Source organism: Triturus cristatus, chromosome 9, assembly GCF_964204655.1.
Source record: "Triturus cristatus chromosome 9, aTriCri1.1, whole genome shotgun sequence".
NCBI classification, from domain to species: domain Eukaryota; kingdom Metazoa; phylum Chordata; class Amphibia; order Caudata; family Salamandridae; genus Triturus; species Triturus cristatus.
In genome coordinates this window covers 528,878,133-528,901,198 of record NC_140592.1, presented here as the reverse complement: position 1 = coordinate 528,901,198, position 23,066 = coordinate 528,878,133, and the positions used below count along the sequence as shown (strand labels likewise).

At 43.0% G+C, this 23,066-nt stretch overlaps 1 protein-coding gene across 3 annotated transcripts in view; it reads right to left on the bottom strand.

Annotated features, from left to right (window-relative positions):
* The window catches only part of LOC146798244 (uncharacterized), a 720,254-nt gene that overhangs the window by 107,218 nt on the left and 589,970 nt on the right, over window positions 1-23,066 (bottom strand). For all 3 annotated transcript variants that reach the window (XM_085625533.1, XM_085625531.1, XM_085625532.1), the window contains exon 6: window positions 15,758-15,856. In XM_085625533.1, the coding sequence (XP_085481659.1) occupies window positions 15,758-15,856 (99 nt within the window). The remainder of the gene's footprint in view (window positions 1-15,757; window positions 15,857-23,066) is intronic.

The following is a 23,066-nucleotide window of genomic DNA, read 5'->3' as shown; positions in this document are numbered from 1 at the left end:
GGTTAAACAAACAAAACCTAATGGTTCTAAAGGGGTTGGTAAGTGTATTACACAGTGAGGTTGCACAACCACACTATATAATACACCCCATTTCCACACAAATAGCTACTGGGCCTCGACCGTAGGAGCTGGGTCTGTTTGCCTCTGATGTCCTGGGATCCATCCTACAATGGTTCTTCATGGGCCAAGTGCACCCGTTTCAGCACTTGGCCCAGTAGTGGTAGTGGTAGCAAAGGCAACTAGTCAGAGGCTTCTCAGGGAGCTAGTGTGGGGTTCTACAAACTCATAATGTAACATTCACTCAGCAGCGCAATATCCGATTGTACAACTCACTGCTTTACTTTAGAAATGAAAAGCACTTTATTACACATATTAAAATGGAATTCTACACAGAAAATACTAAAAGGCACAACTTCGGGAAGTATAACTGAGGTTACTGCACCTTAGGATACTGCCCGACCCTCACCTTTACCCTGGTAAGGCTAGGCAAGTTCCTCTAAGGGTTAAAGGGTCTATGCAGCATGAATTAAGTACCCTGTGCAGAGTATCCCTGCCCAGCATAAGCAGCACTCAGTTAAGTCAAGTCCCCTTTAAAGTCTCTTGAACTGCATGTTTCCGTGTTCAAACTGCAGGCGGCAGGAGCCAGCAACTTGAGTCTTCACTCGCTTCTGCTTCTTGGAGGAGACCTGCTGTTCACAGGAGCAGCTGTAGTCCGTCCAGGCAGGCCACAGAGAGAGAGACAAGTGATAGAGCGCCATGTCACTCTGAGATTGTAGGGGTGCATCATAATCACATATAGATCGCACCCATATATTTAGAGGAAATATATTAACGTGTGGGTTTTAGAAATATAGTACTAAGGTAGCATATAATAGTGCGAATAGAAGTGTAATCATGTCAGTTATGAAGATCAATGCAGTGTTTAATTGAAAGTGTATTTTAGATGATGCATAATGAATTAGTTCATGTATAAGGTGATGCATTAGGTTTAAACGTGCATCATATTAAAGTCTGCACTTGTAGTTTTGCTTATTCATGTATGAAGTATAATGTAATCAATGCTTTAAATGTGATTTTAGAAATGTGTGTTTAAATTGTGTAAAGGCCTGACTGCATATACGTTTAAGAGAAAGGTCTATTTGTTCTTATGTTAGCTAAATATTGTAGGCGGCGCCTTGCGGATTACAGGCACCTCCGCTTACTATCTAACCTGCACTCGGTAAAATCCTCTGTGTGAATTGTTTTTATCTACAAACGAGTCGCTATTCTTATTTAATTTAACTTGTTGTTCACTTGACACTTCTGTGTGTTTTAACCTATTTCTGTGCTATATTTCATCTTTGAGCTTATCTGCCTGTAGCCCCCTGCCTAGACCACGTTCCGTCACTGCTTGTGCCGACTGAGCGGAGGGTCGGCTGGCAGTATACACTTCCAGTCCCGGAAGTAGGAGGTTGGCGTTTCAGCCTTTCAGCCTTTCTCCGGTCATTATTATTTAAACCGGGAAGGGGCGCGGACACGCACAGCGGCACGCCAAAGGCAAGCCCGTCTGCGCCTGACCTCCGCCAGACGCCAGAACGTCTGTTCTTTTCACGGTAAAATTGCTTCCCCTCGTTTAAGTCCAACCCCTTCCTAGAACTACCCTGCCGGTCACTCCCAATATGACTATCCTAAAATACTCGAGGAAGGAACTCATAGAAATAAATACTTCTACTCCCTTCAACTCAGACTATCACGTAGCGAGTATTAGCATAGTCTCAAATACTCCTCCTCACACAATTAGACCTGAAGAGGTTGCCCCAACTCGTATTACAGACGGAGGAACGCACCGCAACTTAGTGCTATCTATCTGAATGCCCGCTCCATACCCAAGCACTCCATTGAGCTATGGACCCTTCTAGATCAAGAGGCTCCAGATATCTGTTTAATAACAGAGACCTGGCTTCATGAACACTCCCTGCCAGACATACATGTCGCCTTCCCCCCCCCAATACAAAATAATGAGAGCAGATAGGACTCAGACAAAGGGAGGGGGTTTGTTAATAGCCACCCCTGGCGACCTTGATCTAACTTTCTTGGAAGTCCACGTCGATAGCCACCTAGAAACCTGTATTTTTAATATGAAGAGTTGCCATTATGGATCCTGGAGGGGGGCTTTGGTGTATCGTCCTCCCGGACCCAAAGGCAACTTCCCAGAGAAACTATTGGAACTTTTAGCTCCTCACGCCCTGGCATCAGACAATTTTCTTTTGATTGGGGATTTCAACTATCATATTGATGCACTGTGTAACCCAGATGCAGAAAAGCCGATTTCTAATATGAGTATTCTAGGCCTTACCTAATTGGTGCATGAACCCACCCACACGGCTGGTCACACTCTGGACCTTCTTTTTACCAATTGACCCGAGACGACTGTACTATCCCCTGTTCCACTATTCAGGACCGACCATTATCTTTAAAAAAATTTAATCCCAAATATGTTAAAAAAAAGAAGTTCTCGGAAACTGATCTTTCTTTATGAAGACCTTGGCATAAAGTAACCCTGCCTCTCTTTTTAGAACACTTTCCCCGCGACCTAATCAGCTCTGACCAAAACGTAAATCAGACGCTACACACCCTGGAGGAAGCAGTCTTAACTGTACTGGACACAATTGTCCCTCCGGCATTGGTAAAGACCAAGATAAGAACTGCCCCATGGTTTACTGATCAGCTTAGAGTCACAAAGACTACTTGTCGTGCAGCGGAGCGCAAATGGCGTAAGAGTAAATGCTCTGAGGACCGCGCCATTTATAAAGAAACTCACCATAGCTACATGTCGGAAATTAAAATGGCAAAAAAATTGTTCCTAACCAACAGGATAAATAAGGCAGGCAACTCCACTAAGGAGCTTTATAAGGTCCTGAAGGAATTTACAACCCCTAGGAACCTGCCCTCTGTGCCCGTTTCACAAGACTGGGTGGACTCCTTTTCCAATTACTTTGAAGATAAAATTCTAACCATCCACCAGTCCTTGACTCTTAATGTCAACAGTTCGGATCCAGTCAACGAGTCCGATGCCCGCACAGCCCCTTTCCATCTTTTTGATGAATTTACTAAGGTCGATCCTAAATTAGTCCTCAAGGCCCTTCAAAAGATAAAATCCGGTTCCCCCACTGATTTGATCCCCCCAAAACTACTTCTAATGATTGCCCCTGCATTGGTCAAAAACATTACGGATCTCTTTAACAAATCACTATCAGAAGCTGTTTTTCCTTCAAGCTGGAAGACTGCCCGTGTGAAGCCCATTCTGTAAAAGCCCACGGCCGACCCTAAACTTCTCTCCAACTATCGTCCAATTTCTCTACTCCCCTACCTTGGGAAAGTACTGGAATCTCTAGTTAATCAGCAACTTTCATTTGGAGAGTCACAATCTACTAGACCCCTCACAGTCTGGGTTCAGAGCTGCTCACAGCACTGAGACGGCACTGGTCGAGGTCACAGACAACATCAGGCGGGCTCTGGACAGTCATCAATCGGTCATTCTTGTACTCCTCAACCTGTCGGCTGCATTTAACACCATCTCTCACAGCACTCTTATACATCGGCTGTGGGAGATTGGTGTCAGCGGTAAGGCCCTGAAATGGTTCAGAAGTTACCTCTCAGACCGTAACACCATTGTTCAGTTGGGACTCAAGTGTTTCCTCTACAAGATCTGTCACGATGGGTGTTCCACAAGGCTCCATTCTGAGTCCCACCCTCTTTAATCTTTATATGACTCCACTGGCCCCAGTGATTAGAGCTTATGGATTTGATGTCAGATCATAGTCACACTGGGTCCTGACCCGAATGAAACCATGGTGCGTTTTAAAGACTGTATGTTCCACGTTAACAGGTGGATGAAAAGTAACCATCTTCAACTGAACCCACAATACTGGTCCAGAAAACTCTGTTGGTACAAGCCTCAGAGGGCACTTAGGTCCAGTACCAAGTCCTTGAATACCCCCTTCAGAATGCACACCACCAGTCAAGGTGGTAAATCTTTATCTTACCTAGCCCCGGCCTCCTGGAACAAATTGCCTGTTGACCTACGATCCACCCCCATCCATAGTTGCTTTCGTAACAAGCTTAAGACATGGTTATTCGATCAGTAAACCTTCCCAGTTCTTTCCGCTCCCAGCTGCTGCAAGTGCCATGAGAGATATGTTTTTGCGCTATAGAAGTGCCTATTGACTTGACTTGACTAGGCCGAAAATTGTTTCCCTAGGAAAGGCTCTGGGTTTTTAGAAAGTCAGCAGATCTCAGAGAGTGGAAAGTTTCTCGTTCCCATGTTTCTGATTGCAGGTGCAGGGACACCTAGCTCGTTAGGAAGACTAACACTTTGTTTTAGGAGTTAGGATGGTAGGAGAAGCGACCATGGGAGTACACTGGAATGCAGTTATGATCCTTTTAGCAGAGAAGGTGCCTGGGACCAAAGGTAAATCCAACCGCCTTTGGATGAAGTAAGAGTTTTGATGGAAAGTTATAGAAGGAAGACCTGGCCGAAGAGGTGTGACGAGGGCATGTTCTAATATTCTGTGATTTTGAATTAGGGACAGTGCCCTAAGGGATGAGCAGTCGAGGACTACAGGGGAAGCTAGAAGGAGCATCTTAGAGCAAGCTCTATAGCTTTGGCTACTGATTTAAGAAAGTGAGTGTACTTCTAAGGAAGTCTTCACTACTGACACCTTTTTAGGTCTCGCGACCTGCGTTGCACTGCGCAGCAGTGCTCGCAATGGCGAGAGTCCTTTTGTCCGGGGTTCAGAAATGGACCCTGGAATCGCATACGCTTGTGTGTGTGTTTTCTGTTTTGGGGTCTATAATTGGGCTTTGAGTGCGTGTTTTGTTTCAACTGAGCACGCAATAGGCCAAAGGCGGGTGCACTGCTCCGCCCACGGCCTATTGGTGTCTGTTACGCGCACCAAAGCCCATATGTTTTCAATTATCGTTCCCAGACACGGGTGCGATAATTTAAAACATATGCCTCGCAGTGGACGCGCACCACTCGCAGGCGTGTTTTTTTTTTTCTTCAGTGACGCTTGTTCTAAATATCTGTGTTCGTTTTCTGGTGCAGTAATTTTTCTAGGCAACCAGTTACGTAACTGTTCCCTGGAACCTGCATTAGCGGCACAGGCAGCTTACCGCAGGTCAATCTGTTCCTTGATGAACGTGGCCCCCGTTTGCTAAAAGAGTTGTTTGCCAAAGAGCAAAAAACAGAAAAGAAAATTTCGAGTGAGCAGGAAACTATGAAATCAGACAAGCAATAGCGAGGCTCTTTTACCAGGCATTTGGCTTACTGGGCAAAGCCTGGCAGAGAGGATTAACGGAGATAACTCGCAGACCAGATTTAGTTAAAGGACTGGAAGCCTAATTCTATCATAAATAATAATTTAAGGGCTGGGGAAAGGGACCGCGCTGAAGCATTTTTTTCTGCGTTTCCGCCTCTTCATTACTGCATTTGAAAGACGGGCCTTTGTTTACATGTTAGCGCATCCATCGAACCATCCGGCCGTGCGGAAAAACAAAAGACACTTAATAGAGGAAACGTTGTCGCCCCATATTAGATTTCGATGCCAGCCTGCTTGGAAATGGCCTCATTTTTTTTTCAGAGTGGAATACAAAATGATAGCGTCTCCATTCGTCATTTCGTGTGTGGCCTCTCTCCTTGGGAGTCTGTTTCACGGTAATAGTGGCGCTGCAGTGGCCGGATATTACGTTTAATAAAGCCCTGCAATCTCGCATGTAATAAATTAAATCCCTTCAGGTCTGACCAGGCTTAATGCCCTGTGGCAGGCGCATAAGCGCTATGTGTTAAATTTAATCAAACATTCTCTGCAAGGGATTTGAAGCTCACCAGCAAATAAGATGGGTCTTCAAAAACTGTAGCTTAACTGCTTGTGCTTTACAGTCTGCAAATGTTCAAAATCTTTGACAGATTGTCCAAATATTCCAGGCAGATTTTTTTTTGCTTTGAATGTGAGGAAATGAGGCGAGTGCGACGATTACAACAAATAGGGAGAGAGAACACTGTTAAAGCTAAAGTAATCCACACAAACTCCCAGAAGAAAAAACACCCACACGCTACACACACTCGCACTCATATGCAATCACGTACACGCACATGCGCAAATCATTCCATAACATACATAAATCAATGTATTTTTAAACCCACATATGAGAGAAGGAAATAGTCTATTTAAATGCTTACTGCATGAGTCTGATTGCTGAGATAACTTTAAATCAGGTAAGAAATGGTATGTAGCCCTTACTTAAAGTCACAACTGCAGCACAACTTGCGGTTGGTCCCATATTTGTGGGTGGGCCACTTACTCCAGGTCATACCTGGACACATGTGAGTAACCAAAGGCCTGAAATAAGGGGTACACAGTGAATGAACACCAACAGCAGACCCTTACAGCATTTCATACCTTATAACATGGGCTGGGGGGGACGGAGAATAAAGTGCAGAAGCAGACCTGAGGCCATGCATTCATGCTTTCATCACTTACTGCCAGTAAGTTACTGGCAATCCCATTAGTCTGTTTCTACTTCCTTGTCAGAGTCTGAACATTATGAGGTGAGTCTACACTATGGAGCCAAACAACTCGCTGCTGCTCTAAAACGTGAAAATCAAATTCTGGCCCTGGAGTTGTCCCTTAGTAAGACCACCTTTACCCAGATCCCAGGTCAAACAGGATTACTTTAGAAGCCATCCCAGAGTCATCGGAGGATCATCCAACTACTCTAGAAGTCATTTTCATGTAATCAGGCATCATCAAGCTCTTAAAGTCATCAGCAGTTTAGAAACTTGAGCTTGATGATTTGAAGATTACTTGAAAATGAGTATCTGATGACTTCACAAGGTGTGACTGTTCCTGATGATTTGAGGATGACTTGAAACTGATTCCCTGATTACTTCACAAGATGCATTGCTACTGGTGGTTTTAGGATTGTTGAAAAATTACATTCGAATTACTTGACTAGCACCACAGTCTTCTAATTAAAAAGACTGGTTCATGATAATTTTAGGATGATTTATTGATTGCTTCAGTTAAACATTCAACCTTTTAGTTTATTTATTTATTTTTAGAGACATTCAACCCTTTGGAAGATTTCAGAATCTCCCTTTTACTGCATAATGAACAGCATTTACACAATACTGCATTTTCAACTCTGCATTTAAACCTACAGTGCACACATTAGCGGAGACTTCAATGCTAGAAGGCCTGGGTGCTATGCCAATAGCTCTAACACAAACAAATGCGAGACCGATTGCATTTTCATTTTAGGTAGGCACAGACGAATAAGTCATTTGCCCACACACACAGGATGCTGAGCTGACTTTGAGACTCGAAGCTGCTTCCTCAGCTCCATAGTTGGCAGCTCTAGCCGTTACCCCACAACCACTTGCGCAAGAACTATAGCATTTTCAATATTATATACAACAAAGCTATAGTTGTATGTATGCATGTAGTATATTCGTATTAGGTAACTAACAACCTTTGACAAAGCCACTAGTCCTGGCTTGTTGTAGGTGTAATGTTACTTATGTGGAGGCAATAACTGAAGCAGCGAAATACCAGTCGGGCTGCACATTATGCTGAGCACAGATTTTTAGTATAAATATTTTAAGCCACGCCCTAAATTATATCAGCCACGCCCCTTTGAGAGATCCCCCAGTTTTTTAAATCCCATTTAAAGCCCTGCATATCAGAAATAGTTTATCTTATATCTGAAACTCTACGCCGCCGTCAATAACATGCCGAGTTACTTCAAGTGTCTGGGATGCACCCTGCATTCAGACAACTCACTCCTCATTCTTTACTTTCACGCTCATCCTGCACTCACAGCAATCACAATGCATTCACACTAATCACCATGCACTCACACCATTCACCCGCTCACCCTGCACCCACAGTGATCACTCTGCACTCACAATGCACTTGCGCTGTTCTCCCTGTACCTCACCCTGCAGTCACATGAGCACACTACTCAGCCCTACTCTCACACTGTCGCATAGCTCACCATGCACTCACATGTGCACTCCTGACACCCACACATCGCAGAGGGTTAATGTGCCTGCTACAGAACGTGTACCATGCAGATCACAGAACTATGAGTAGCGCTATAAAAAATTGAAATGTTTGTCAGAAAGGCGCTATAGAGAGGCGAGGTGCCTTGTTGATGAGTGGTACTGAGGGAATTCATGGAGAAGGAGGAAATGGGGGAGGGGGCACCAAAAAAGACTGTTGCACTGTGCTAGGGCCAGCCCTGGCTGGGAGTGTTGCCTATGTAATGCTGTCTGAGTGGTAAAGACTGCAGGATAAATTCCATGCAGGGTAAAAAAACGTGGGCTAAAGGTTAAATACCTTCAGACCCATCAGAGTGCCATTGCACTACATTTGTAAACCAAGTCTAATTCAGTGAACATTTTGTTTGTGTAATAGTGGGAGAAAACTGTTTCTCAATCATTTCACAGAACATTATGGACCAGGCAAGATAGCTTATTCAGTTTAAAACTTTATGCAGACATCTGCTGTGACTTGGGGATCCCGCAGGGCCAACATAAAGCTTTTTTTTATATTTTGAAATTTTCGGCAGGATCCATCAATTTTTAAGCAAGCATTTGCAATGCAATAGGTCTCGCTTTCGTGAGAGTTTAAGCTATTAGTATTGTAAATGACAATGCCTTTTATTTATGTTTTAAAAAACAAAACAAATAAAAGGCTTTGTCATTTACAATGCCAATAACTCAAACTCGCGTAAATGCGAGACCTATTGCATTGCAAATGCTTGTTCTCTCTTGCCTGGGGAAAATGCTAAGTAGGGATGTCATCTAAGAGATAGATTAGGGATAGATTAATTGCTTTTCTTTTTAGGTTAATGACTTCTAACATAGATATTGGAGCAGTTATAGGTTGCCTAATGCTTTTGGAGTTAACTATTCTCCTTATTCAGTCAGATGAGACTCCTGCGTAGAATATTCTTTGTATTAGTACCCATTTATTTCGTTAACCTCGTGGTGAGGTGCTTGAATGTGCAACTATTTTTGGCTTTGTAATAAACCCCAACATTTGAAATTCGGAGTCACTGATCTTTGAAGTATAAAGTGAAATTTAATTGGCTACATTGAGAAATTGGATTCTCTCCCCTTCACACTATTCAGTAGGTAAAAACATCCAGTCGGCCTGAGGATTCTTAGGGATGGTAAGATACGATAAGATAAGAATCCAGCTTTATCACAAGTGTGGACCTTTTCCAGGTCATTTGAGGACACAATGGGGGCAGCTTCTGGCTCAGCCACGGCTTCAACCTCTAAGTCATCTGTGCAGGAAGGGGAGGGGGGGGGGGATTGAAACCCACTTCTAATGTGCAGTCGTTTGCTTCTTTGTCTGATTGTGCTTTCGATGTGTACTTGCACGCTGCATCCGCCAGGAAAAGAAGCATTGGCAACACCAATAGGTCTCGCCTATGCAAGATCTATTTTATTGACTTTGTCAGCATTGACCGCATCATAGTGTTTTTATTAAATATACTTTCAACCATCCTGCACAGCAGCTGCCCTGCTGTACAGCAGGGCTTACATAAACATGGTCAAGGCCAAATAATAGAGCTGTTTGTCGTTGCCAGTGTTTTTTTTAGTCATGTCGTACATGGCAAAAAAAAACATTGACAATGCTAATAGGTCTTGCATAGATGAAACCTTCTGGCTTTGCCAATCCTTGTTGTTCTTGTGCCCTCTTTGTGAATAGGCGATTGTTAATACCGTTCTTGCTGGAATGTAAGATCACAACAAGGAACTATGCCCCAAGTTATCGGTAACGGATTAGAAAATGGAATAGTACAATTTTACATTTGTTGTGCATAGAAAATTTGTACAACGAATGCCACTTTTTAGGTAGCTGTGACAGTTGTATCCTTAACAATATTGGGTTGAAGATGAGGCAATTTAAGAATATAATTTAGAGATATGGGCTTGGTATGTAATTTAGCAGTGGTCTTGTATTTTACAGTGTGCCTAAATGTAGTTTTGCATACATTCGATAATGCACTTTATTTGCACCTGCTGTTTGTTTTAATTATAGGTGACTATTCAATGTTAAATATTGCATAATGTTACTTGTTTTTCTTTTTTTAATGAGGCGAAAGAATACATAATACATTAATACCTGCATTTTTCATTTGTGATAGTTACCTGTTACTTGATGGCTGCTACTGTGCTCATTTGGTTTGCTGATTGGTATTTTATTCTTTTTTTAAATGCTGAGAGTGTCTCTTTTACCTCACATATGTGATATTATATTTCTCACGGATACATTTGTATTGAAATAAACATTTAATACTACCCAGCTCTAGAGTTCAGAGATAACAGTTTCTTTAAGTGAGTCAGTCTTCTAGCTTTGGAACATTGTGCTTTGAATCTCAAAAGAATTTTAAAGGGCCACTACTTAGTCAGTTTCTGGGTCAATGAGAATGATGCTTTGCTTAAGATCTGTTCAATGCTCTGTTCGACGCTTGGTAGTCTAAGATTCAGTGCCTACTGAAGGTTGAAGCCTAACGTTAGGATAAAGTTCGTCATAATGGAAAAGATTTATGTAAAGAGGTCAGTCCTCTTTTGGGGGCAGTTCCTCTTTTTGAGCCTGATCACCTTTTCAAGGCCACTCCTCTTTTCAAAACAGATCTCTTCTCAAAGGCAATGTGCTTTTCAAGGTCGATTCGCTTTCCAAGATTGAGCCTTCTGCAACTGACCAGTTGTGGATTTTGAGGTCAGGCCCTTCTAAATTCAGATTTTGATCCAACCAAAGTCCACACCCAAATTTGTGTTTCAGTTCTAGGAGCCTGTTGGTTTCAATATGGAAGGTGTCATTACTGGAAATGTCCTCAAAGATGATGGTGTGGGCATTGCTTTTTGATTTGATGTATTTGCACGTTCTAAGGTTGAGTCCTTGGGGTGCATTGTGCGTTTTGATGGGTGTCGCTCGGTATACATCGTCCGCAGTAAAAGGGCTATTGGAGCTTAGCTCTGGTCCTCCTCATGGAAGGGTAAAACAAGAAATGGAACGTCATACAAACGTTCCTCACCAGCTAAGATGCTATGTTCCAATTACTGTAGAGTCCTCCTGCACCATTACAGTGTATTGAGTCCAAGTTTGTCTTCTCAATTGTTTACTTGCACAAAAACACCTAGGCACACCCGATACTTTGTGATCTCTGAGCAACAAATGTTTCAGGCTCGTTGGGTGCTTTTCTAGCCATAGCAGGAATTATCACCAAAGCAACATTTAAAGGGTATTCTCAACCTGCCTCCACTCCCCTGGGCATCAAGAGTCATTCTCATACCACCTGAATCCCAGAAATGTCGGATTGAAGGGGCTGATCGGTACTGAAGCTTTGAATCGGATTTGGGCAGCTCAGCGCTGACAGAACAGTTGAATACAATTTACACTGAAGCATACACAGAATACTCAATAAACAAGGGAAAAAATTATCTGAGATGGAGATTGTGCACTGTGAACTTCCGGGGGCATGAATACAAGTCTTCTGAATTATGTCTGGAGCCGCAAGCAAAGCTTGCAATATTCCGGACCCAACATCCCACGTTCAGATGGCAGAAGTGTGCATAGTGTGTGAATCTGCAATCGACCTGTGCCTACTCCTGCTGTAGAGCAGTTGTCTAATCAGCGTGGACCCAAGGACAAGGAAAGTGGAGAGTAACATTTTGATTGAAGTTATACCCATGACAGGGTGCGTACAAACTAACAAGGAGACCCGACTTTAACTGGGTATTTCACATCAAAAGGTAGCAAATCCCAAAGGACTTGTTGGGTTTGAGAGGAGTACGTCCTTCACAATGGAGAGTTTTACAAGTATCTGCAATGAAGGCATGTGCCAGCAAGTCCTATCCGAAGATGATGTTTGTGGTCTCAGAGTTCACCTCTCTTGAGGCAAAACTACTTATGGGCAGCCTTGAAACAAGAAAGTACCTACAATAAACCCTGCTTTTACAATGCTCCAGATGCCGTTAATAACGTCATAGAGATATGGGAAGGATGTTTATATAAAGTGACATTCGGAGAATGTGGAAGTACTACACGACTAATAAAAAATGGCTTTCTCCTGACATAGCTCGAGTAGTTCTGTATATAACACGTTACACGAAAGTAATTTTTGGGAAGTCTGGAGTGGACACTGCTGCATGCATTCTGGTTCTGCCTAGACGCGCAACACCTCGGGGTGGAATTGGGGAATAGCATTTGTGGGAGCGAAAGGGTTAGAGCCGAGCAGTGGAAATGTGTTGAGAAATAACACAAGTTATACTGCAAATATATTACAGTGGCACAAAGGCACATTTCCGTGCCATGCAAAAGGGTCTCTAGACAGAAGGGGATGCTTAAGAGGAATGGATAATTGGCGGTGTACTTAAACATTAGTGTTTGAGAGTATGGTGTGCCTGAACAAAAATAAGGAAAATCTAGACTCTGGATGGAACAGTACTAACTAGAGGGTCTGCAAAAGCGGAGGACCAGGGGAAGGAGATGCTGTTGATAGAATTATTCACATAAAACAAACAACAAAAGGTGATGAAATGCACCACTCAGTAATTTCAAATGCTTGGATGGATGCGAGCTTCCACCCATCACTTTTTGTTTTCCAACCAAGGCACACTGAATTTGAAAGGTATGCCCAGTTATTAGTGCCATGGTCACTTTACTGAAAGACCACGTCTAATTTGTATATGGGTGGTTTGTCTCGATTGGCCAAGCAAGCAATAAAACAATGGACTGAAATCAGGCCAAATTAAAAACTTACCGGATCAGAGTAGTTAAAGCATTCAATCCATCACTGCTTTGTTTGTCTAAAGATATATTCAATCAAACTGTGTAAATGTACATTTAGGTGTTAAAAGCGAATCATGTTATGATAGATGACGCGCTACGTCTTTCTCCCGCGTGTTGTTTTGTATAATAAAATGCCTATGAAAATCTAGGAGGGGCAACAGGAAAAATCATGCAATTTCTCTTGCTCTGTCCAAGTCTGGAGAAGTTGTGTAAGAGGTCCTAACCACCGTGGAGGCTATATCTGGAGTGCAGAGGTACCTGAGATGATATAGCCTGGATCGTTGTTCCTAAACACACAAATAGGGACACAGATGAACATAGCACCAGGAGTGGAGCTACAATCAGTCTGCAAATGCGCACCATGTGGAAAACTGACTGTACCATCAATCTTTCATAGGTCCCAAGTGAGACACCAGTATCCTCCTGTTTTCTCACAGTTATAGGCATGCTATGTCTGTATGTAGCACACAATTCTACAACGAGTTGAGCAACTTCACACCAGCATGATCACTCTTAAAAGAAAATATCTTGAGTACTTATGTGTATCTACATGTTGTTTGTGTTGTGTTGTTTCACATTTTACGTTCTACGGCAGCATTATAACATCGACAATAGAGGTATACATACAAAGACATTTTTTTCAGTTAATCACAAACTGTGGATCCAACACAAGGTGTAGGTCTACTACAAAGGCACTCTTGAACTACTCTATCTTGACTAGAGCCCGAAGTAGACTAGTCATAACACCCTAGGTCCTGATGAATTGCCATTAGATCCCGTTAGGTACTGCAAAAAGGCAAGAAACATGTTCACCACAACCAGATCCAAAGAAACATTATCTCCCTAGGATCGATTCTGTTTTTAACCTTAACAAATGCCTTTGCATATTAAACATCAGCTTTAGAGTTCTTTAGCTAATTTTAACCACTCTCACTCATCTTGAAAGCCAGTCTAAATTCCACACTTATAGACGTATATAGACAGACTCTCTGCCTAAACAAAAGATCTGTGGCAAAAAGCACCCCAGGGGTGCCAGTAGGGCATTGCAGCGCCAGCCCTACTAGGAGCATACTCCCGATGATGAAGCATGTCATCAAATCGATGGGTGAGGGCATTTGCTCTTAAGCAGCTATGCTGTTTTTGACCATAAAAAAAGGGTCAGTTAGTCATAAGGGACAAACATGACCTTTCCGCCTTGGGAACTGTACACTCAGTAGAATATAGGTGAGGTAGTGTACTAGCCCTTCTCAAATCCTCCCTGACCTCTTTTTTGGAACTAATCCCATGATGAACAGCAAATGGCTCTGTACTCTGTTTGTGATCCCAGGCTAGCTGAGGCAAGCTTGCCTTTAATAGCCAGTGATTGAGGTACAGGAAGGCTTATATGTGCATCCTGAGAATGTGGTCCATGAATGCTGACATGACCTCCACAAAGACCCAAGGGGTTGATGTAAAACCAGAGGTAAAGACAGGGAATTGAATGTGAGTGGATTCCACCCCTCCTGTGGGACTGCAGGATCTGTACATGAAAATGCGGGTCCTGCAGGTCTAGGGACACCATCCAGCCATCATGGCCAAACACCAAGAGAATGTGCTCAAAGGTAATTACTTTGAACTTCTCATCTGGGAGGAATATGTTCAATATTTGCTGAGATCAAGAATATGCCTCAGGTCTTCATATTTGTTGAGGACCAGGAAGTAATGTTCTGCTTCAGGAAGGATTTGAATTACACTGTTGGTGAGTAATATCAGTACTTCCCTGGACAGGAATTGAGCATGAGTCGCCAAAAATGGTGTGAAAGCTAGGGGCATATGAGGAGAAGCATTCAGAGAGAGTAGGGCATAGTCCCCTTGGACAATTGCCAGACTCACTGGTCCGCGGTTATGGATTGTTAGGAGGATAGGAAATGCAGGATTTGACTCCCCATTATACGTTCATGTTCAAACTAAATGTGTCAATTGAGGAGGAGGAAGATTGCTGTTACTGCTGTTTTCTCACTTTAGCACCATCTCTGACCCTAAAGGACTGAATGTTCTGTATACGCTGCTGAACAGGCTGAGACAGATGACTCTGACACAAGTTGAGGCCCTTACAGTTACCTCAAAACATCTAATGCTGTGGTGGAGCTCACTCGTTAAGGAGGTTAAATTAAGAGAACCTGCGATTAAACAGCTATTCTTAAGTCTTTCCAGGGCAGGCAGTCTTCCTCTACAGGCAACCTAGTCTGTACAGTCCAAACCAGAACCCAACAAATTGCTTGGCTGTGTCCTGTCCATACTGAACTGTTTGTGTAAAGGACATTGCGGGAATGCCGATAGAATCAATTGGGCCATCGCCCAAAGGGCTTAGAATAGAGAGCTTAAAGGCAAGAAGCATTCAAGGAATGCAAAACAAAACTGCCTGAAGAAAAGATCTTATTGAGCATTGCATCAATCCACTTTAACTGCCTATCTGGAGCAGAAGATGGTAAGGTGTCTAGCAGAACCTTACAAGCGGAGGTTTGCACTACTAGGATTGGAGGTGTAGGGAGCTACATATCAAACGTTGTGTCCCTAGGTGTTTGTCTGTCTGAAGTGGAGCTGCCAGGGAGTTATCCAAGGAAGAAGAAACAGCTGGTTCGGTGTCCTAAGGAAACAGACTTTGTCACCTTCTTAGTGAATAGGAAGTCGAGGAATATTTTTGTGCTTCAAGTCCTGTAGTAGAATAAAGCACAATTTAACCTGAACTGTGTGTGAGCAGGTTTAAAATCTTGGCTTAGTAAGAAATAAATTGCATACATCTTTTGTTACATAGGTGTGCAGTAGTGTCCCCATCCTATTATTCTGATCCAAATTTGAAATTGTTTTTTATTGTTGGATCATTTATTGTCTATATACTCTGGTACGTGACTTCGCCATTTACTCACCTATAGAACAGGTAAAGCTTTCAATTCTATTATTGTTCTGATGGTTCACAGAATAGGTCTCCTCCTCTTCTTTTATGCGGAATGAAACAACTTCATATTCTGAAACGTACAAAAAAAGAAAAAAACTGGAAAAAAGATCACTTGGCAAGATATTATTCAGTTAGACATTCTTTTTGCTGAATGAGAGAGGAGTGAACTCACTCCTTAGAATGATATTAAAAGTTGATCCACCTATATTTCGTTAGAGAAAAACACCTTGAGAGAGATCGTCAGTCGCAGGACATTCATAATTGTAGGATGGATAAGTGATTGTAACACTAACAAACTGTAGGCAAGAACAGAAGGAAATCATGACCACACAGTGAAATATATCAAAGGATCAGACCATGATTTGACACATTGGCACTTAAGGTGTCAGCTCTTTGTCAAGGATTACATGAAATTGGAGAATGATGTTGAGAGACATGTAGCTATACATCTGTTGCTCTGGGTGCAGTATTGGAGTATGTGAATGAGTGATTTTTTTGTTAACCATATCGGTAGTAGTTTTGTTGTGACAACTATTTGTAAGTTATTTCTACATCTTACTTCTGGAATGAGTTTTATAATATTGCTGAAGGGCATGATGATGGAGCAAGGACTCGTATAAAAGGAGACTTGCTCGGAGGCAATCCTCTCAAGTAACTCGTAACCCCGTAATAATTGTGTTTGTAAATACTAATTTGCACTACATGTTCGTACACACAAATCTAGGGGAAGCTTGCGTATGTGTTTTACTAACAAGTAATCCAAGTGTCTCTAAAAATGGCTGCTAAACGCGGGATTCTGCATTGCGCATGCGTCTACTGCATCTACGTAGTATGACGTGCTATCGCTTGGAGGGAAATCTTTGCAGCTGCGCAGTTGCTCTTAATATGGCTTCTTGAAACTCACATGATAATGCGCATGCTTTGCTGAAACTAAACTATGCAAGTTTTACTAAATTGCTAACGCAAAAGTTTTTTATAAGCAAATGGGATAAGAGTAGAGATAGGTGGTATACAGTGAAATCATTTATTTCTGATTTTAGCATTCTTTTCTTTGACCTCTCTACCAGTTCGTATTTGGGCCTCTGAGGGAAGCTGGGCTGACGTACCATGTGATCAGTTCACATGTGCAGAAACGACAAACCCGAAATCCGTGATGCAAAGCCTTGAATGCCATCCAAATAAAACAGCAACATATCCTGGGAACAAGCTTGAAGACCTGTGAACGGAACCAAATTGTATACATTGTAATGATTAAGATGTGAATACGGGTGGGAAATAAAGCTTGGGAAAGTAAATTAAGGGGTAGAAACATTGAACAATGAGCTTTAAGAAAATATTAAAACTTAGCATGGTGTGATGATCATCTCCCCTTGCGTGTCCAATCAGCATTCGGCGTTTCATGAACATTGAAACATTTGGGGGTGGTGGTTTCCATTAGAAGCATATAATTGAGGTAGTTTAGTTAGTTAGATATCGCTCATGCTGCAGAGATGCTGAGAGACTGAGATGCTGTCCGAAGATAGAGCAAATCCTAAGCAGAACCGAACTTTAAAACTAAGAACCAAAGCTAAATTAGAGAACATCGCGGAAGAACCGAGGAGGGAATTAGGTCAAGAGCTAGAAGGCGATTGCGAAAGAATCGAGGAGGAAGAGAGTAACAGAGAGGGGTGCGACGCAGGCGTCGGATCTAGAAGAGGTCACCTTTCCTGTCCTGAATCCTTCGGTCTCCAACCTGTCCCAGGGGACACTTTCCAGCTCCTAGGCCAAGGGGTTGGTTTCCACACCATCCTAGTAGGTAAATATAATTCTGTGTAGTATGTCATTGTACTGCGCTCTCTGATTTTCTCCTTTTCCAGGTACTATCATCTTATAACTCAGTTCAAAGTTATGAATAATCTAATTTTTCTTCCTTGAAAGAAACGGTGTTCGAACTGTACTTTAAGCTTCTGTATTCACCTGAAATTTATTATGTAAACATTTTTAATTCTCTCGAGTCTGTGGTCATTTAAAGTATTGACTTGATGGTATTTACACCTAAACTGCTAACAACTAGGTCCATTGATCAGGAGAAATTATATTCAGATGAATGGTAAGAATTGGTCAGGTAAATACATCTCGCAGGTATCATCACACTAAATTGACCCGAGCGGTGCTTACTAGCTTATGTATGAATGGTTATGGGCCCAGGTGAGTATGTGAATTGTGTAAATCTTTGGCTGGTAATCCTCCGCTCCATCAGTTTTTTTGGTAGCAGAGCTATGGTTAGTTTTAGTTAGGTAGGTGTAAATATTGAGATTTTAATTTATGTATTAACATACCCGTTTTGTTTCTTGTTCTGAGTTGTCTGGAAATTCCCGGCAATATTGTATAGCGTGTGGTAAATGGAAGCCACACTGCAGTGAGGTTGCTCGTTTGCAAAAAGTAGCGCTGAGAAGTTATGCAGGGCTGACAGTGCTGAGTTAGGGATTAATTTGTATAAAAGTGAGAGTGATTAATAGCAAAGAGCTCGCTGGTGAAACTTTGGTCTTATATCACCTAGAAAGGGTAATTCCGAAGGAGTAGCAGGTTCATTGATGCTTGAGTGAAGAGTAAGCGGAAAGTTTTACTCGTAATGTATGAAGAGTAAGGGGAATAGTTTTACTCGCAGCAAATGTAAATCGATTCCCAGATTTGTAGCAGAAGCAAACAGAGTAGTGAATGTTTTTATGTTGTCATTTAATAAATTTTGTATGAAAATTGTAAGAAAATAAGTCATTCGTGTTATCTTGTAAAGGAGGGGTCAGTTGCGAGTGCTGCACTGACGTCACAGAGAGCCACTTTGGGATTGGTTGAAACGGCGGGCGTGTTACTGACACGAAACTTGTAAAGGAGGGGTCAGTAGTAAGGAGTGATACTGACTTCACTGAGAGCCGCGCTAGCATTGGCTAAAACGCATAGCGTGAGACAGAATCAGATTGGCTAGAAGAATAGAAGCTGCGCTGGTATGGTCAATTATTAAAGGAAAAACAGACATTTAATTAGTTGAAAACAGAAGCCATAATAATAATTAATAGTGGGTCTTGGATGTGGAAACACGATCCTACTTTGATAGGGAATCACCCAGACAGAAGATACTTAGGATTTGCCAGAGAACAGTACATAAAAGGATCAACAACAATAATGTACGGAGAAAGAGGAAAATTACATTTATGCAGAAAATTTAAAATTATTTTAAGAAGGATAAACCCCTTAACACTAGAGAGGGAATTCTTATCCCTCCCCCGAAAACACCTGCATCATACATGATGATGGAAAGAGGTTATCATACTTGTGTATGCTTAGAAAACTGGATAGCATATACGAAAAGTGATGGAGTGCTAGCTTTCCCAGAACATGGTATGTTTAATGGAAGAGTTTTACATAATCTGAGAATGAGAATAAAAGAATTAGAGCCCAGACCTAGATTAACTCAACACGAGGCATTAGAAGAGTGGGAAACCGAAGCATTTGAGCTCGACAGATCTAGAAGTAGTAGAAACCTTAGTGGATTTTATCCCAGACTAAAGCTTGAAACTCGAGATAATCAGATGAAACAATGGAGACAAGCAATGGTGGCTGAAGGATTATATCCTGTACTGATGACAGAGGAACAGTCAGGTGGAAAGTGCACCGAGAAGACAAAACATTTAACAATGACAGGCAGTGGAGAATCAGAAGATGATTTTTGGGAGGACATATTAATGAAAAACTCTCCACCATATCACAATGAAGTTAGTAGAACTATTCCTAGTGCCCCAGGTTTGGGAATACCACTGGTTCCACAAGTTATACATGATCCAACAAATGGGGGGGGCACTGCAGGAAAAGGAAAGAGAGGCTTGCCGAAGGCGCGCCTAAGGCAAGCCCGTCTGTGCCCGTCCGCACCCTGCCGGGACCAGGGGCCATAAACTCTGGCCAAACGCTGAGGTATTCGTCTCTTGAGTTGATGTCCTTTGCTACATTGACCTTTCCTCTCAAACCCCCTACCCTGTCAATATTGGAAACGGAAAACCTCCTTAGGACTCCCGCCGTAACCCGCTGTGACCCCTGCGACGCTGCGACCCCAGCCCATGTTGTTGCTCCCCCAGCCTATCCTGTATCTGGATCAGTGAAACCGCCGGGCCTGACAGTGGCTCTCCTGAATACAAGATCTTTACATAAACATTGTCTTGAAATCTTTACCCTCCTTCAAGATGGCGAAATTGATATTCTATCATTGACAGAAACTTGGATGGGGGATGCATCAGTCCCCGACCTCATCTCTTCCCTGCCAGGTAATTTTGATGCCTGCTGGCACAATAGGCAGGATAATAGAAGAGGTGGGGGGGTGGTGACTTTCTTTAAATCTAGTCTAAAGGCCACCACAATACTATCTGAAAGCCTGGATAATTCTGAGATCCTAGGAGTCAAGTTTACGTTTGACTCCTCTTGCTTTGTATTGCTGACAGTTTATCGCCCCCCGGACGCCTCACCAGGTTTCTGTGACTACTTTAGCGAAACTATATCAGATCTTAGTACACGCTATCAAAAACTTATGGTTGTGGGCGATTTCAATTTCCACTGGGACAGCAATCCCCGTGAATCTCAGACCAGTCAGCTCGACACGACTATGTCTAACTTGGGATTCCATCAGTTGGTTAATGGCCCTATTCACCTCAAGAGACACACCCTTGATCTGGTTTGGTCAACTTGCCAGCAAGTTAGACTTTTAAAGTGTCTCCCATGTGTCTGGTCGGATCACTTCCTTATCTCTTGCTGGGTTCCCCTGGATGGTCCCTCCACCTTTTTACCTCCAGAGTGGAGGAGAGTGCGAAGTTGGCATAAGATCGAGTCGGATAATCTCACTGATTTCCTTCAAAGACTTCCTCCGTATAGGCCTGAGGAGGGCCATACCAACATTGACTTAACCAGCCAATCTCTTAGTGATACTCTCCTCCTGGCTATTGACCATCTAGCACCAGTACGTAGGGAAAGAGTCAAGCCCAAAAACAAAGGGGCCCCCTGGTTCAACGAGGCCCTACGGATACATAGACAGAGCCTACGTAAAGTTGAAAGACAGTGGAGAAGAGCTTATAAGGCTTCTGATCTGATCCTTTATAAAGCTGCTCTGGCCCTGTATAAGAAAGCTATCACTTCAAGGAAAGCAGAATATTATGAGGCTCGGATTATTGAGGCACCTAATAAGCAAAAGGAAACTTTCAAGATCCTAAAAGAACTTAGCAGAAAGGTCAATGTGCCTTCGACTCAAATACCTTTCGATGTCGACACCTTGCAGTCCTTCTTTCTGCAGAAAGTGATGGATATTTTGCTTGAGATCAATAGATCCCCTGCGATTCCTGCTAGTCAAGGGCTGGTGTCGCCTCAAATTTCACCAGCCCAATTTCTTGCCCAATTCCCGCCGCTGGACTCAGAAGCCCTGGCCTTCCTGATAAATAAGATCAAATCCGGCTCACCGGCTGATCCCTGCCCTCCTAGGATTTTCCAGCTGGCTCGCCCAATCTTGGAATGTCAGATTCTCTCGCTCCTTAACAACTCCCTGGCCACGGGACAGGTGCCAAGTAACCTGAAGGAGGCTCGAGTTATTCCTCTATTGAAAAAGCCAGGAGCTGATAAGGCTGAATTGAAAAACTACAGGCCTATCTCACAACTCCCCTTTTTGGCTAAAGTTATGGAGCAACATGTCCTAAAGCACCTTTCTGGTTTTTTGGACACATTTAAGCTTCTACATCCATGTCAGGCAGGTTTTAGAGCATACCATAGTACGGAGTTAGTCATGCTGTCCGTCCTCGACGACCTTAGATTGAATGCTGATAAGAGAGAGCCGAGCGCACTTGTGCTCCTGGACCTCTCCGCAGCATTTGATACGGTCAGCCATTCCATCTTGCTGACCCGTCTGTTGGACCTAGGACTCAGGGGCTCGGCCCTTGACTGGCTAAAATCCTTTCTCTCTGGTCGCTCGCAAAGGGTGCAGCTTGGCGACCACTCCTCTAAGAAAGGTGTCATTCCATGCGGTGTACCCCAGGGCTCTGCGCTGTCCCCTCTGCTCTTTAATATCTATCTGCAACCCTTAGTGGCCGCCTTATCCAATCTTGACTGTCGTGTTTTTAATTATGCTGACGACACCCAGCTCATTCTGAGGATTGACAATTCAGCTCAAGCCCAAGAGACGGCTCAAAACATTTTAAGATTCACAACTAGCTGGATGACAGCTAACTCTTTAAAAATCAACCCCGATAAAACGGAGGTCCTCGTCATCCCAACCATTAACAACTCCTGGGGTGGCCTGTTTTGGCCCAAAGAACTGGGGACTCCTCCATGCCCATCCCCAGTTGTGAAAAGCTTGGGAATCAAGATTGATGCAGAACTTTCATTAAGTCATCAAGTCTCCTCTGTGGTGGGCATCTGCTCTGGTATTAAGAGGCAACTGAGGAAACTGGTCCCCATTCTGTCTACTTCCTCCATGAAATCCATAGTCTCGGCTACTATTCTATCTCGCCTTGACTATGGAAATGCGCTGTACCTAGGTCTTCCTCTGAAACTCACTAACCGACTCCAGGTGGCTCAGAATGATGCCGCTAGGCTAGTCTTTGGCCTTCCCAGAAGGTCTCATGCATCATCTCTGCTTCTAAAGCTACACTGGCTGCCCGTTAGACAACGCGCTAAATTTAAGGCCCTATGTATCGCCCATAAGTCCCTCTATGGTCACGCTCCCAGCTACATTAGGGATCGCCTGGCTAAGTATATTCCGGGACGCCTACTTCGTTCTACAGATGCTTTCCAACTGGTCTGTCCCCGAAGCAACTTGGCCTCCAAGGGCGGGCGAGCTTTCTCTGTGATCTTGCCACGCCTTTGGAATCAACTGCCGGATGTCGTTCGGAAAGAACCAGGCTTACTCCCTTTTCGAAAGATACTGAAAACGCTGCTTTTCAGAGACATTTTCTAAGATCTCTGCGACCAGGACTGTCTTTACCGGGCTAATTTTGCAAATCTCCTTCTGTCAGCGCTAAGAGACCTGTCGGTATACATGCGCTATATAAATTCCCCTACAAATACAAATACAAATACAATGAATAAGAACAGAGAAGAATTAATACAGAAAATAACCCAATTAAATACCCATCCTGAAGCATTAACCATACCAGTAACTATAGGTCTGGTTGTTCCACTGTATGGGGATAAGGTGATCGGCCCTAAACCTCCAGTAATGTCCACACATGAAATAGAACCCAGAAAAGAAAAAATAATAATTAATGACCAAGGCA